The sequence below is a fragment of the Vanellus vanellus genome, assembly GCF_965231255.1.
Source record: "Vanellus vanellus genome assembly, chromosome: 19".
Lineage (NCBI taxonomy): Eukaryota > Metazoa > Chordata > Aves > Charadriiformes > Charadriidae > Vanellus > Vanellus vanellus.
This window is the reverse complement of record NC_138924.1, coordinates 6,366,762-6,384,650: the sequence shown is the minus strand read 5'-3', so window position 1 is coordinate 6,384,650 and position 17,889 is coordinate 6,366,762. Positions and strand designations below refer to the sequence as shown.

The 17,889-nt window shown below is 39.9% G+C and overlaps 1 protein-coding gene across 1 annotated transcript; it reads right to left on the bottom strand.

The window, feature by feature from the left end:
* Nucleotides 1–4,916: 4,916 nt before the first annotated feature.
* Nucleotides 4,917–17,605, bottom strand: VKORC1L1 (vitamin K epoxide reductase complex subunit 1 like 1; the record flags this gene model as incomplete). The annotated part of the gene is made up of 3 exons (XM_082492969.1): nucleotides 4,917–6,200; nucleotides 6,924–7,033; nucleotides 17,412–17,605. The coding sequence occupies 3 exons, from the start codon at nucleotides 17,603–17,605 to the stop codon at nucleotides 5,974–5,976; spliced, it is 531 nt and encodes a 176-aa protein (XP_082349095.1). The 3' UTR covers nucleotides 4,917–5,973.
* Between the last annotated feature and the right edge of the window lie 284 nt (nucleotides 17,606–17,889).

Here is a 17,889-nt window from a genome sequence, read left to right as displayed (position 1 = left end):
ACAAATCAAGGCTGAAGACTTAAAAATCCAAGTTACTCTAAATGAACATCACATCCCTCCAATGCAAATGAGGTTTTCCAGTTATAATCCCCTAACAGTTACGCTGCTCAGATCACAGCAAATTGTCCACAGGATTACTGACAAGCACAATTTCTATAGCTTCTCTTGCTGTACAGAACGTATGTGGCTGGCTGAGAAATTCTGAGAGTTCAGAGCATTCAGGAAGCGTATGAACCACCACGTCTGTGAAGATACCCAAACATACTCCGAGACAGTATGGAATTCATACTACAGCAGCAAGGTGGAATAAGTTAGATCGGTAGGGACTACATCAACAGAACTTTGTTTAAAACTATTTATTTTAATCACAGTACCAGAACTGCCGCTCTTAGATGCGGTTTTACCTTCCAGCATGGAAAGGCTTCCTTCATATTAAATTGTCACTATGTGCTACAGTAGTAGGAGTCTTAGAGGGTAAATTTGATCTAAACCTTTTTGATACTAGCCTGAAGCATTCTGGGGTAGGGCGATGTGATTTACATTAACATGCACAGGCTACTTTAGACAGTAATATAGTGCAGTAATGTCCCTTCTGTGCTGTACACCAGGCTCAGAGGAGCCTAAAGGCCAGGCTTTAGGCTGTAATAGATTATGCCAATACTCACAGAAGAGCTCAGAACACTTAGTCTGCAAACTTCTTATTGCAACGTCCCATGGTTGTCCCAAGAGCAGCATCACCTGTAGCAGAACTGCAAGATCGGAGGCTGTCTACTGAATTTTGGAAGTTGGCACAATTATGTAGTTTCATTATTCCAATTCACAGATACCGTGTGAAACTGTTGCTCTATTTTTTTCTGCAACTGATTCTTCTGCTAGTACTTCAAGAAAATGACAAAAACATCTGCCAATATAAAGAAAGTATTTGCTCTTATGTTGTGTGGTGGCCAAATTATCTTTCTTTTAGACATGGTACATTAGAAATCAACACCACTTTCTGCACTGCCACATGCAGAATAAGGACATACATGTTTACTGCAGACTTTGAAACAATTTTTCTTGAGTTTTTAAGGGAAAAGAAGAAACATACTATCAACATTCCTTATGGGTATACCATGTTAGGTCTACAGATTTTCTACATAACTAAAACCCCAGAATATAAGTGTCTATCCATAGTAAAAAGATGCTTAAGGGTACCATGGTATAAGAGCGAACACCATATTTAAGCCCACTACTAGTGTTCGAAAGCAATCATCTTCTCTATCTCCTAGCATAAATTTTTTAAACCGTTTTCTTCCCCATTTCAACAGACATGACATACCAACAGCTGCCACGTCACACTACAGATAAAGATTAGACATTGTTAATGCATTGCAAACTAGGGCTCAGATCCCTGTGATAACACACAGGGCTTGCGGTCACAGAAGAGAAAGCTATTACTTTCATTCAGCCCAACAAAAAAGATGCCAGGTTTAATATCCACCTGTATGGTAAGCACACATTTCAGAGTCTTAGCTCCTGCTTGTTCCTAACAGCTCAGTGCAATTGTAAACCCAACCCGCCGATCCAACCCTGCCCCAGCAGCTCCCTCCCTCCCCCCCAAATCCAGGAAAACATACAGCTCTTTCCAGACACTTTGCCATCTCGCCAGAGCAGAGGTAAAGCAGAGCTACAGAACCAAGGAAAGCAGGAAGCGATAAAAATAACATACTTAACGGGTTTTTTTCTTGTGCATGTTGCTTAAAGAACTGTAAACGGTTAAAGCCTGAAGTCAATGCTGCTCAACCTTTACACACTCATGTGCACACAACATTCAGCAAGACATGAAGCTGCAGAAATTCTATGAACTGCTATCTCTGGGGACCCACGTGCTTTAACCCTTCTACTGCTAACACACGACGTCTTTGAAAAAAAAAAAAAAAAAAAAAAGCACAACTTAGTACATTTCTAGAAACAGAATTACAGTACTGACTTTAAAAACAGTTTCTAAGGCTCATACTGAGTCCAAAAAGGCCTCTGATTGGGTTCATTCAAGCTCTTATGTTTCGACTGCATGAATGCAGCATAAGAATGATTGCAGCAAGACGTCCACAGGTAATTTCTACATTTATTTTTTATACCAAAAAGTTATGTGCAACAAATAGAATTCGTACATATTTACATTGGTTTACCTGTTAGCAAAATTGTATCCTAAACCTCCAATAGAGAATCTCTCAACCTATATTGATAAAAAGAACATCTGCCCAGTGACTCCATTTAAATGGATGTTTAACTTGGAGTTTAAAGCACTAGTAATAAATAGTTGATGGAACATACTATACAGAACAAACACCTAATATTTAGGCCATGCTTAATACAGTTTTATGGTAACAGAATACTTCATCTTTTCTGGACCAGTTTTCTCTAGATCACCTTTAAACATTGGCAGAACCAAAACTATTAGATCTCTCTTTGACTTTAGCACATATATATTTGGAGCATCGAGTGCTGCCTGAAGCACCTCACCAATCGCCTGGAACAATCAAGAGAGTCTGTACAGCAGAAGACAAATGCATACTATGGTATGCAGAAATCTCCTAAGTAAAAGATTTTCTGTCACTTTAGAGACCACAGGTGGTAGGGAATGTTTTGTTGGCCTTAGCGTGGCAAACACTTTACAGTAAGAAACTTCCAAGAACATTCATTTCCTAAACAAGATTTGAATGCTTCGTTGGCCTTAAGAGTAGCAAGTACCTTACAGTAAGAGGATTCCAGGAATGTTTAATTCCTAAGCAGGTTTTGGGATGAGGTTCTTTTGCCTTTCCAATCGGCGCCTCCCTGCAGAACTTCTGAGAGTCGGGGGAGGGGAGAAAGCCCAAATTCAGAACCAGTGTTTGCAGAGTATGAATTTTTCCCCCCTCCATTCTCATGAGTGTTAAGACCACAACCAGAATCTGTGTAATGATGCTGCCCCCCTGTCCCTCTGCCAGAGCAGGTATTATTGACTGAATTTTTTACCCATAGTCTTGATCTTCAAGATTTCTCAGAATTCGCCTTCAGATTTGTAAGGCTCAAATTAATATCAAGCACATATTTGCCACGACATTTGTTTTGGATGGGGGCAGACAGCGGGGGCAGTTGCATGAAGCACTCATCAGATTTCCATCACATTACTAATTGTAACCTGAGCCATTTTACTGGAAGAAATATGCTGTTTCTATCATTGAGAGCAACAAGGAAAGAGTCAAAGAACTGGAAGCAAAAAGGTCCAAATTTCTACTGCTAATATTATTTTGCCCTTTATTCAGGCCAACTGCATTTCTGAAGCACAAGAGAGAAAGTAGAAGAGTTTGGGCCATTTCTAGCAAATCACTTCCAGTAAAAAGTAACTGCAAGAAAAGCACACAAGACAAGAGAGTTCACAATTAAGGATCAGATTTGCAAGATCGTGCACAAAGTGTAGCTGCAAATTCTTCCAGAGACCAAACTCAATTTCCATTTGATCCCTATGTGCACACAAACAAGGACTGCAGACACAACTGCTGAAAATCTGGCCCTAAACAACTTTACTAAACAAACTTAATTAACAGACTATGCCCACACAGACAAGCACAAGACACAGTGAAGTTAGTCAACACCTATACTTTCAGCTGATGGGGCTTTTTTCCTCCTTTTTTTTTCTTGGTGTACTACACCCAGAAATTGGACCAAGTAATCATTGATTATACTTGTCTCCATTGCTGCTGGTTCTGAGACATTAGCACTGCGACTAACCATTTCAGGCAGCACGTGTTCACCTCTTCCTCAGATGAAAAGATGCCTTAGTGTAGATCACAGGAATGCATCAAAATAAATCTATACAACATATTAAACAGTGATATTGCCTCAAGGCTTGTAAGAGAACAAAGTAAAGCCTTGAGGGACCAGTTTAACATCATTCACTCCCCTCATATCAAAGTTCAAGGCATTTGAGAGACAGAACTAAACATCAAGACAAGCTTTAACTATACTCTGGTCAATACAAAACGCATTTAATGAATTGTTGTCTAAAACTGTTAGACAAGAGGGACAAGTAATTTAGTGTTACATGCAACAGATGTTACTCATACCACAGAACTCTATACATAAAAGCAGTTTCCACCTACATCCTTGATACAAACCAGAAAATTACTTCAGTAGTAATTTAAATACTATTTTGTGAATTCAATCTAAAAATTCTATTTTCTCTACAGAACACTGCATGTTTCACAGTCAAGTTTATCTTTGCAACTTAGTGTTTATAATCCACTTCGCCATACAACATAAGTGTCTCTCTGACATTCATGTTTAAGAAAATATTCCTAAAATTAGTTAAACTAATTCTTTAAATAAATGGGTACGCAGTTGGAATTCTTCATATTTAGAAGCTGACAAGGGCAACAAGCAGCACAGCACCAGTTACAGAAAGTAGCTGAACCTATACATTTTGGTGTCACAAAGTCTGAAACACAAGTGTTTTACTTTTCTGAATCACATCAACCACCTTCTATCGCATCGATTTAACTGAAACAATATTGCTACCACTTCTCAGTCTAAAAACTAAAATAGATCTCTTAATACTCTTCTATCCCCAGCAAGTTTGCTGGGAATTTTGTTTGTTTGTTCATTTTTAAAGCAAGGACACTTCTGCCTGCCAAGTTCAACACAAAGTATTTGGTTTAAGATTTTAAGACAGAAGGCACTTTTAACATTCAGCCTTAGAATACTGAGTGCAGAAACAACATTTACAATTTTGTTCTTTTGTTTAAATCTGCAGTTTAATTTTTTTCCAATTAGTTATTAGAAAGAGCAATGATAGCACTATATCACATTTCATTTTCAGGAGCACATTTACTTATCCCACTAAACAGGTTTCCCTTCCAAGGGATCTTATGTCCGTTAGGCCTAAAGTTCAGTTCCCAATATAGCACAAACCAAAGATCCTGACGAAGATAATTAAGTAACTGCTTCTTCAGTGCACTACTTGGTCATCCCACTCAGTGGCTTCCACTGCAAATTGTAATTCTATACTGCAGCATTCATATAACATCAAACATTAGTAACACTGGCTGTCTAACTGCAGTTTAAAAACAAAACAGCTCTGCATGGAAATTAAGCCCTTTCAAAGAACACTCTTTGATACACCAACCCCAAATCTGCACATAATATCCCGATGGCAGCTTTCTATTGACCACATTAAGCTATTTTCATTCTGCACAGAAACTAATGAAGTTGTGGTTTAATGAACATACTTCAGGTTTCAGCTTTAATTCCTTTTTCATTACTGGAGACGAGAAGAAAAAAAAAAAAAAAAAAAGAAAGAAAAATGGAACAAAACCCAACCATCGTCCTTGTGAAAGCACCCTCAGTTAGTGCAGCAACACGGTGTTCTCTATAGAGATCACTTCTTCCATCACATCAGTCGACTATTAGCTGAACGCTCTGACAGCTCCTAGGCTAACAAAACTGATTGTACAGTGAGTTCTCCAGGGATGAAACCAATATTTCTAATTTTATTTACAGTATAAGTCCTAGTCAAATCTAAGTCCATCAGCTAAAAAAAAAGTAATACACATACTGTAAACATGGCAACATTAAATATGGTAATGCTAGTCTAGAATATTTAATGTCATGATCACATCTTGTTATACCTGAATTTATATACAGGATATTTTATAGCAAGTGTTACCCACTTCACAAGTGGAGGGGGAAGAGTAAGAGTCTAGGTTTTGCTGTGGCTAAAACTCCTTCAAAGTAAAGTTAAAGCTTGTCTTTGATTGTATTAGAGCTTTCTTTCATAACCACATTTAAATTGAAGATTAGCACAAAAAAATTATCTAGGGCCCCTTCAAATTTATAATTAAAAATTCAGTTATGATTCTCAGGGAAAGTGTCTGATATGGAGAATAAAAAATTACTGCAAAATAAACTTAATGGAAGTTGGGTCTTGAGACTGTCAGTCAAGAGTTCAAACAGGCGTTATTCCTGTTTGGGTTGGAGTTGCCGTTTCCAGGCTTCGTTCAAATAAACTAGTCGTTTGTAGTTGATGATAAAGAGAATGAAGTTCAGCAAATATGTGATGACGCAGACAATGCAAAATTCCTTCAGCACGAAGTACAGAATGTATGCCAAGTACAATGACCCTACTACAGACACTATGGAGGATGTCATGAGGATTAGAGCTGCTACTGCACTTGCTGTCATACCTGCAACAAGAGAAAGAAAGTTACTACCGCTGATCTCATTCCCCCCTTCCACACAAAGCAAAAAGCCTAAGCACTCTTAATTCAAACGGAAGGCTACTCAGCAAGTTTGTATTACATAAAAGTCTGTTTAAAATACCATGAGTTCAAGGTGGCTGACAAATCGCTATTTGGAGGGGAGCTTCTAGGTTCTGTACGACAGTCCTTTGATAAGAAGTATGTGTAGTATTTACCATCTTCCGTATTCCTGAGTTATGGGAAAGTTACAGGTTGGTCAAATTATGTCTATCAATATTAACAGCTTTATAGCAGACCATATAGTTACAAAGAAATATACATACAGTACACTTCATGCACTTTTTCTGCCTGCTATCTCTATTACTCCTGAAAAACTTGTAAATGCTATTTTTATTTCCTCTCTTTTCTATTGTGCAATCCAATGCTAAATATATTTAACGGAAAATACCAGTGCAGCAACTGTCTTGACACTTATATTATTAATAGCAGAGCAGGAGAAAATGCAATTGCTCTTGTTATCAGCTGGGTTTTTAAGCCCTTTGGATAGATGTATTGTTAGACTGGTGCTAAAAAAAAAAAAAAAAAAAGATGATAAAAATCACATGCATTTATCTGGTCTCTTGCAGATTGCACAATGTATAATGCACTCCTCTTTCATCACCACAGACCTGTTACATACTTTAGGCTCTGAACTGAATTAATACTTACCAAGTAGCATTTGTAGTATATAAAACACGAGTCCAAAAACACTGTTTGACTGATTTAGTGCACTGTCCTTTCCGAAGATGGAACCCAACAGACCAAATCCTCGACCCCATCTGCAAAACAGTGAAACTAATTAACTTGTATTAACCTATTGCTTTACATCAGTATTTTCAATTCATCACTGTTGGGAGAAAAAAAAACAAAACAAAACATATATTCTGACACGACCGCTGCAGTCTGATATAAAGTTCAGGGTTACCTTGGAAAACCAAGCAGCTTGCAACAGGAGATGGACCAGGTACACCTTTACCCCACACACTGCTCATTAGTTATTTGACACACCAGAAACTACCAAGTTCACACAGCTGCAACTTCACCAAATACCATGGCTACTGCTTAGGGTTGTGGTATAAAGCTCTTTTGACAAATAAACACTTCCTTGCTCCAATGATAGCTCCAGCAGTTCTCTCCACCACAGTAGCTTGGACACATACTCTCTGAACAGCTGAGGGAAAGTGGTACAACTTGGTGACTAGTCGTTACCAGCTCTCCCAGCACTTGCCTCTCTGGCATCAGAGCAAGCAAATCAGAACATATGTTTGCACTTCAGCTGCTCCTGAGCAGTCTAACACCTTAGGAGGAACCCAAATCTGTCAAGCAGACAAGCCAGGGATGGTACCATACCAAGATTCACAGAGGCCTTGCACAGTGTGACATTCTGAACGAACGCCTCAGCCACAAAGTGACTTTCAACTTTTTAGTGAGAAGGTAGGAAGCGGCACAAGCCCTACAAAACCGCTGCTGCAGTAAGGGGGATAAAAGATTAAATTAGCAAATGTATTTGTGCTAGAAACCATTAATTTGATGCCCTAAGGCAGATCATGCCATTATTTGTAAAAGCAAAGCGAGGACCATATTTATTAGTGTCACTTGAAAATATGAAGAGAAGTTAACACTACTTCAACACGCAACTTAATTCACTTACAAGAGACCATTAGGATATCTGCCAGCACGTCTTTGGAGCATCAAGTCAAGCACTACATAAATGTAAGGCTAGGTTCACATTATCAGGTTAACTGTCACATAACTATCTAAAAAAAATGCAATTCCTCACTGCTGTTGCAGCAGAAGACACTAGCGTGCTGTATTTATGCCAAGAGAAGTACAGTTTCTGAATAGGTGGTTGTACTAGAGACATTCCTTCTACTAAACCAAGACAGAGCTTAGGTCTGCTCTCTGCACACTACAGGAATGTTGCTGATATATACTTCACCTAACATCTGAGGCCACTGAAAGGCTACCACCACATTACAAGCAGTTTCCCCACATAAGGATGGTACCACGAGAAGTACAATTTAATACCATCGCCAAAATACTTCATAATCCCACAGCAATTTGTGCAATATTTTCAAAACATATTCAAATTATTCATTTTAATTCAAACGTGGTAATTGTCTGCAATTAACTATTATACCCAAGTCTTGTGCTCTTCCCTAAGAGCACAAACTGAGCAGAGAACTAGGTACCAATTCCTAGAAAGCATGTTTACTGCATAACCAGTAAAAAAAAAAACAAACCCAAACAAACATACTTTCAACTAGTTTGGTCTCAAGTCTTGTAAATGACTGAAGTGAAACGGATGTGCAATATAAAACTTCAAGCCAGCATAGGAAAGACCAACACTTGCTTCACCACGGGGACAATGCCTCCCATCCCAGAGCTGCAAAGGTTAGTTTCTGGGAGGAGCACTGCAATGCTGCCTCACTCCCTGCAGTCATCCCTGCGCGAGATCGGGGCTATGCAAACTGTGGGGGACAAAGCTGATGACACATCCTCCCTGCAGCATATGACAGCAGTCTCAGTGTATAGTATAGCTTGTGGGCAAAGTGGCATCAAGGATGGATGCCAAAGATCTGGAAAATTAACTGTAGATGTGTGAGTGCACCACTTCACAGCTAAGGGAGCCATGCTTCCAAGAGGGAGGGATTTTTAAAAAGGCCAAACAGCACACAACAATACATAAGCAAACATTATAAAGAAATACTGCAATTTCCAAAGAATCTCAGCTACACTATGATGATAGTCTATTTTTATTTTTCTGTATTACCACATTTATAGATTTTTCAGCTTACTATCCACGGGTGTGATTTAGTGGTCTAGTCTCCAAGCGAGAATTCTCTCTAGGGTGACAATAAACTCTATTTGAACACACTCACGTTTTTCTTGAAGCATAACTCAAAGCATGCCTACATCTGTGGTTCAATATTAGCCTAGCTCAAAGTACCTGTGGGGTGCTGCATCCCCACCCTCTCCCTGCCCCAGCTACGTGCTCTCGCTTCTCATGCTCATGAGATCCTGTTGTGTTTGAGAGTGAACTCAAGCTTAAAACATCAGAAACTTCAGACTGCAGAATCTGACCCTCGAGTTAATCTGCAAGTGAATAGAATGTTGCTAATGGAAAGATAATGAGTTCAAGCCTTTCTTGACAGTCAGTGTTCCCAAGTGATCTGTTCACAGCTGCAAGAAGGTCAAAGCATGGTGAAAGCTTTTTCCACATGCAATAGTTCATTAAGTATCTTGTTGGCCTTGTAGCACCTTTAAGGACATCAAGCATTAAATTTCAGTCCATGGAGTACAGCTCTAACCTCGCATCTTATTCCACACACTTCAAGACAGCTAAGAAGCCTGTGGTTAAAGATGAAGCACTTTTTCCAGCCTTGTAAGGTTTAAAGTGCGAGGAAGTTTTCTGCAAACTGAAAAGCAAAATATTTAGACTTCTTATATTTCCATTTCCATCTAATTTCTCTACTGAAGAGGCTAAATCATCTCCTAATTCTATCAGGGAGGTCCCAAAACCCACTAAAATGCACAATGAATCAAATACTTTTGCAGGTAATTGGAGGAAGGAAGATGAATGAGTATGATAATCTTCCTTCTCACACCAAAATCACGCAAATCACAACTGAGTTAGGATAACTTTGAAAGTCTAAACACATATGGCAAACAGCAAGAAGACTGAAGTTCTAACAATAAACCATCAGTAAAAAGGACTATAAACTGCTCAGAAGTTCTTCACAGAACTCACCTTTATAAGAAAGAATATAATTTACAAGAACTATTGTTAACTCAAATCAATTTTTTGGACACAGAATGCTAAGCAAAATGAACTGAGCTAATTAAAGAGTTGCTCACACAACAAGATAAACGCACAGTCCAACATCACCAGCTTTTTCCTGGTACTGCCTTGTGGCTCCCCATCCCTGAAGTAGTCAAACATTCTGTTGTGCAAATCATGCTGAAGTCACTCTGCGTGATTCAGAGCACTGTGACACACACACAGCCAGTCTACTTTTACCACACCCGAGTTTCATTCCTATTAAAAAAAAAAACAAAAAACAACAAAAGGCAATCTGAACTAACTTCAAGGAAGTTTCAAAATAAATCTTTAAAACATCTTCCTGTATGTTTCAAGTAACTCAACAGAATTCCAAGCCTGCCAAACACAGCAACTCAAACAAACAAGAAGTATGTATTTAGCCAGGAGTCAGACTATTCTCTCATCCACTCTCTGTAAGAAATACTATATTGTTTTTTCTAGCCAAGCACCCCAATTCTGACAGTTACCTGCGGGTGATGTATTTAAGGGCTTTTACAAAGAGATTATTCGCCAAGACGCTCTCCTTGACCTCAATTATCATTAAGTTTAAGAAACTTCTGAACTGGAGTTTCACCAGCATCAACATACTCGGTAGCCTATCTTGAAGCCTTCCTCAATGTACTTAGTTGCTTTCTAAAGACACACTTTTGACCTCCACAACAACCTCCAGTGACGAATGTCAGAATCACATCACCTCAGTTTCACTTGGGAATCCTTAGTTCTCATGTCAAGAAAAGAACTAACTTCTGTGGTTATTTTCATGTTAAAATGAATATATTCTAGATCAGGTCAAGTCCAGCTAACTTCAGTACCGTGTCCCTAACATCAGTGAGTAGCAGATGCCTTTAACAACGCACACACACTTCTCAGTTCACATTCTAGTTTCCTAAATGTCTAGTAGTAGGTTACTTAAAGGCCCTCACTTCAGGGTTATTTTTCATTCCATAAGCATTACTTTGTTATCAACAGCAAGCACCATTTACTACTTCATAATGCTGAAGAAACAATAAATATAATTTTCTAAAAAAAGCCTACACTTGACAAGTGATACACACATTTCCTTAAGCGTCATCTGACTTTTGAGATAAGTTACAGAACAGAACGAAAGTTCTCAGGAGGGCAGTAAAGCTGGCCTATGCTTGCACATTGCCTTCAGTGAAAAGCTTGTATAAAGGTCAAATGATCTGGAGCATATCAATACTTAGCAATGTTAAGAAACTTTGGTTGCAGCTTCTTCACAGCTTCACTACAGGATTTTGGATTAAACCTAGTTTGTGCTTACAAGGTCACTCACACCACTGTAACAGTTCCAATAAATTAAGTAAAAGACTTCAATTAGAAGCCGAAAGAAAGAAAGAAAGAAAGAAAGAAAGAAAGAAAGAAAGAAAGAAAGAAAGAAAGAAAGAAAGAAAGAAAGAAAGAAAGAAAGAAAGAAAGAAAGAAAGAAAGAAAGAAAGAAAGAAAGAAAGAAAGAAAGAAAGTTTAAAAATTCCCCGCTTGTAAGCTTGCCAAGAGTGCTCAAAGATTTTGATACACTTAATTTCATGTTTAAGCCTATCAGCAGTATTTACCATAAATAAATTAGATTCTGTTCCATATATCCTCCAGCTCCACCTCAGAAACAGTCCAAAAAAATCTCAGTGTCTAGATCAGCAAAGTCTTCAGCAGTCAGTGGTTAATTATTTTATAGCAGTCTTTACCATGCTGTTGGTTTGTAGCTTGAATAACCAGTGCTTCTGTATTCCTTCTACATAATCTCTTCTATGAAGCTATCATAAATGAAGCCCAAATTTTAACTGTAGGCACTTTGTTAAATTTACTTTGCATCAGGCAAAATAATTCTCAGCCCTATTGCAAATTCCAGTCAAGCTAGAAATGAGATATTTATGAAAAGCAAAAATACACGGGTTCATGTATGCACTGTAAGTTTGAAAAAAAAAAAAAAAAAAAAAAGAAACTCTTAGCTAGGGGGCACATCAATTTTCATTATAAAGATGAGACAAAAATCACTCGAACTATCAGCTTCTGCTGCTTTGGGAACAACTTGCTGTAGTTCGAATGAAGTTGTTTTTCTGCAAATGTTCCTGCAAACACCCTCCTTCCCCAGCACGTGGAATAACCCCCAGGTCCCTCTCAGCTCACACCCTCTAGCCTCTGCACCCTGCCTCCCTAATCAAGTCCACTACCTACCAGCCCTCTCCGAGGCCTATTTGCACTTGTGCTGCCTGCCTGGCAGACCAAATGGGACAGATAAGCTTAGCTCACACAGCAGGTATTTTTTTCCCCCCCTTTGGCAGAGGTATTACTTTGAGTCTCTCCCTTCTGCCTTGGCCCTGAATATGTTTCTATAAAACTTTATAACTTGTATCCTTCGTTAAATTTTTCCATAAAAAAATGAAAAATTAGAAAATAAATCATTAACACACAACACAAAGGCATAATCTTCTCTAGAAACCATGCTAAAAAAAGCAGAATAATACAACCTATCTTGGCCTCAAGTTTGCGCATTTTTGGCTCAGTATCCTTAGCTGTACTAGCTACATCTATGCCAATTCACCATCATCTTGAACCTGGAGCACTCCAAATCCTGCTGAAGCAGAGTGCTTGACATACTAGCTGGACTCTGTCTACACCGATTTCCCCCTGCCCAACCAACGAACTAAAGATCTTGAACCCTTCCCTCAGACAGCAAAAACAATGAATCCTTGCTGCAGAAACTGAAGAAGCACTATTACACCTGCTACTAACAATTTGCAATCCTCAGAAATAAACAGCCACCAATTTTAAACTACAGGACAGATTATAGCTGAGTCTCAGGAGGCAACATTTTGACATAAACTATTTTGGTAGCTTAAGAACCACAAATACCACTCCTGTTGAATGACCACCAGCTGCTCCACATACTGCCCTTCAGCAGTTTAATTAAATTTCTACCTTTCTCCATACAGAATCAAAGATTCCTAACAAAAACAATTAACTTGACTCAGGTTAAAGATATCACTGACTAGAAAAGAGCAAAGACTTGCAAAACTAGTAAAACTTCAAAAAAAAGCACATGGCCCTCATTTGTGTGCACTGGTTCACAAGAAGGGACTAGACAAGCTTTTCCCACTGCCTGCATAGAGCTACTTCTACCATTTCTCACCTTACATCAGTCACTAACAACTGCAGCTGTCAACCTCAAACATATCTGAATGCTCGCCTGCAGATACAGCAATAAAAAAAACCAAAACGCTGGGACATCAGGAACTTACCATTAACATGAAAGATAACTGCTGTATTATGTTCTTAACCTGGAATCAAGCAAATTTGACAATCAAGTTTACAGGAACTGCCCCACAACAGAACTGAATGGGAACCTGCAATATAAACATCAGGTTAGGGAGGAGGTTAGAGAAGCTTTCTTGTGTCCTGTTTCCTTAGATAATAGGGTGGTTCCTGTCAACTTGATCTCTCTTACAGTCTGCACTCTATAAAGATGCACCAGAAGAACAGTTCTAGCAAGGTGTGCTTCACTGAAAAAACCAGCACTGGTCAAAGTTTTAACCACATGATTGTACACCCACTCTGCAGAGGAATCGGCTCTACACCAACGTAATTATACTCACACAGCATAGCGCTGAAGTACTATATCACAAGACCAAGCAATTAAAACATAATACAGGTCTAAATTCACTGTTTAAAATTATTTATGAAGGTGAGCAGAACAATAAAATAATACTATAGTTGTCAAGGGCCACACTTGGCAAATCCAGTAAAACAACTGCATGTCTGCACAGATCTGTCCACAACACACAAAATTTTAGATGTACATTTTCAAGAACTACCAGATGATTACTTTGGTGTATCCACTAGAAGACATAAGGCAGACATACACATTAGACTTTTTCAGAATAGGCATTTCAGAGTGACTCAAATACAAGATGACAATCCAAGACCTTGCACATTAGCATGAAGTTCAGATTGACAATCCAAGACCTTGCACATTAGCATGAAGTTCAGATTGACAATCCAAGACCTTGCACATTAGCATGAAGTTCAGATATCTATCAAATTATATCCAGATGAACACAGGTTCTTAAAATCCTATTTTGACTCTAGAACTTCTTCAGTAAGTCAGCTAAAGATGTTAACCTAGATCAATATTGACTATTTCCAAACCTCTTCACTTACGCAGCTGGCCAAAAGCTACAAATATTGCTAAAGATACAGTGACATGTGCCCTTTGGTCATTCATGCCAGTATCTTAAGCATGTATTGAAACACATGCCAGGCTACAAAACTTCATTCAAAGGGAGTCATCCACTAATCCGCTTTGCGGAGACCTTAAATTAATCACGACAGCAAGCAGAAACACATTAGAAGACTCGAAACTCTTCCAGGGCATGCAAAAGAACAAAGCAAAAGGCTCTGGGTCTCCACATTACTACTTAAATGTCACGTTTTATTTCAAGCCATACCACTATCCATATTACTTGAAATTCATCTGCTAGTTTAATTCCCTCCGTGAAACTATTGTAACAACAAAACCAAAAATATTTCTCAGGAACTGCTATTAGCCAGTTTCAATATAAATAAAGCCATTCTTGTCACTTAATTATTCTCAAATATAAGACAGCACTTCACTTAAAACCTCTACAACTGCCAAATGAAAGAGTTAGGTATTTCCCTAATACCTTCCTTTATTATACAGTCCTTAGTTGTTTTTTCTTTTTAAACTACTTCATGAACTTTCCCCATGATAAAGGCTTGAAATATGCTGACCATTAATATTTTGAATAAGGGATACTAGGAAGGTATCTTTCCAACACAATCTTTTGGATGAGTCAGTCTCTGATACAAGATTTTCCATGCTCCTCCCTCTGCGTGCTGGTAATCTTTACAACATTTCTGTTCCCATTGTTGTGCCAATACCAGATTTAGCTTAAAAGCAAGACTTGGAAATACCAACAGCTTATTAGTGAAAAAAATCCTCCCCAAAGACCAGCACTGAGTTCCAAAGTAACTCAGCTCAGGGAAGAAGACACTAATTTATGCTATACAGTTAAAATTAATCCCAGCACCGTGATGTGCTTTTCAAAGTTCAGTCCACTGCTAGAGTCAACACTAGCAGTACACAGACTCCATAGAGAACTGTGGCAACATGGAAAATAAGAATAATTTCTTTCAATGTTATTCTTACTTCAAAGTTTAATAACTTGCCCTGGTCTTAGTTTTAAAGCAATACTCCTTTTTTGTCTGTGTCCTGTACAGCATTGAAAGCACATTCTTCTCCAAATATGGTTTGACTGAACAGAACTTGCATGCTGCTTTTCCACAAACTCCTTTTACCACCTGCTGTAATTATCAGGATGTATCCTGACATTTGCAATAGTTCAGTCTTTAAGCATGATTCTCTTAGCAACTGCTAGTGAGATTTTAGTTGATTTTATCCCTAATGGCTCATATTACTATATAGAATTCCTGCAGTAAAGTATTTACAGGTCTTACTATGGCATACTCAACATTTCAGTTGCAGCATTACTAACAAACCCTATAATTACCAAGTATTATTCCATAATTAGGAATACCTCAAGATATAATTGGAATTATTTTACTTCTTCAAAGGATTTAGTAAATATGCATTAGAACTATTACTTCAAATTCCCTGTCTCAATAGCAGCATTTACAACAACAATAAAAAACTAACAAAGGACCAATTCTATACAAGAACAGACTACTATGAAGGCTACTTAGGTGCTTAAATCCCTGTTATGCTCTTTTACCTTTATGGCTGTTTTTACTGATGATACTCATGTGGTTTACTCTCAGTAACTTCTGCATAACTTAAATTTATAAATTTAAATTATCCATCAAGCTTATTGACAACTTCTTCGCATTTAGATTGAAACTTCTCATTTCAGGACACTTCTCAAATAGAGGCATGAACAAGCACCTTCACAAACTAAAGATTATCTGATGACAGACAGAAAAGCAGAATTAAAGCCCCCATTCAATCACAAGAGCCTCCTTTCAGACATCTGCAGATACGCATCTCTGTGTAACATAACACAATCACTTCTGTCACCACAGAAGTGATTTTAAGAATAAGAGTTTCTTCTATGTTCTCCCTGAACAATTTAACCAGCTTCCACCTTGACAGAGTAGGGGCATATTCTCCCTCATTAGCTTGTTATGATAACACAGCAAGTACCTTAACAAACTGTGATAGCTTTTATGCAGGTTACACTGACAAGAAAAAAAAAAAATAATCAAGTACTCATTCAGCTGAAGACACTAACATGATAACAATAAAATTCTCATAATAAAAGGAAGTATTTAGTACATACATTTATTGAAGAACCAACCCCCCTCTCCCCCAGCTCTGCATATGTCTATATATATATACACACGGAGAGCAGTTTTGAAATTGCTGGCAAATCATCTTATTTCTTTAGTTGAAATCCTTGAGAATACGCTTCCAGGGAAGTTTCTTAGCCAAATTACACCCAAAAGTATTTCCAGTAGCATATTTATACTGGTAGCATGTGTAACTATACAGCAGATTGAGTCTTTTCATTATTATAATTCAATCAACTAGTTACTTGACAACAAGTCAAGCTAGGAGCATATTAAAATTTATACACAGACTCTCCTCACAGAAAAAGCAACCATTTGCCTTTAGAAAACAACTGCTAAGGTAATTACTGAGAGGAAACTGTAAAATAAATCAAGATTTGGACTGGGCTTTTGCTGCTGAGGCATACAAGTCTCTCTCAAATTAAGCACTTCCTCTGTATCATGAAAACAATCTTCTGTGCTGCCAGGTAACATTATAATGAAAAAGCAACTCGGATACTCCAATTAAAACAACCCAAAGCCAATCATCTACAATCGTACATGTTTATGTTGGCCTCAACCACTAGTCACACCTATAGCATTTCACTCTAACGTGCATTTACCACTAAAACGCCTGTCACTCCAGCTAACTCCCGCTGATTACAACACACAAATTGCGGGTGCCTCACCCTCCTGGTGTAGTGATCCCCTCAAAAAAGCCGTTCCCACGCCAACCCTCCAACGAAGGGGCTGCTTAAATTGGGACCCCCGCCGCCCCCCTCCTCGCCCTGTGGCCCCCAGCACAGGCCCAGCTCCCTTTACGCCCCCGGCAAACCCTCCCCGGGCCGAGCCTGCCGCCGCCGCCGCCCCTCTCAGCGAGCCGGGCCGGACCCCCAACAGCCCCCAAGGCACCGGACGCAGCGCTCCGAGGCCCGGCCCCGCCACTCCCCGCACCCCCAGTCCCTTCTACCCGCAGCGGCCTGAGGCGGCGGCGGCGGGTCCCATCCCCGCCTCACCTGGAGGTGATGGCGGCGGAGCAGCGCACCCGCTCGCTGAGGTCGCACAGGGCCTGGTAGTGGAGGTCGCGGCCCTTCTCCCGCTCCAGGTGGCAGGCGTAGAGGGAGAGCAGGATGCCGGCCGCGCACACGGCGGAGCGGGCCACCCGCTCCCAGCGCGGCACCGACACTCGCAGCAGGACGGGCGCCGCCATCTTACCCCCTCCCTCCGCCTCAGCCCGCGACGCGCGCCCGGCGCCGGCCAGCCGCGCACGCGCGCCCATATTCCATTGGCTCGCTGGGCGGGCGCGCCCCTCCCCGCCCCGCCCCGTTGAACGGCGCCGGACGTGGCGCTCCGCGACGACGTCACGTCAGGCCGGGGCGGGGGGGGCGTGGCGCGGCGGGCCGTTATGGCGCCGCCTGGCGGCCGGGAGGCGGCACTGCAGCGCGCTCTCCCACGCCCCCCCCAGCTCCACTGATTTCAGCAGGAAAATGATTT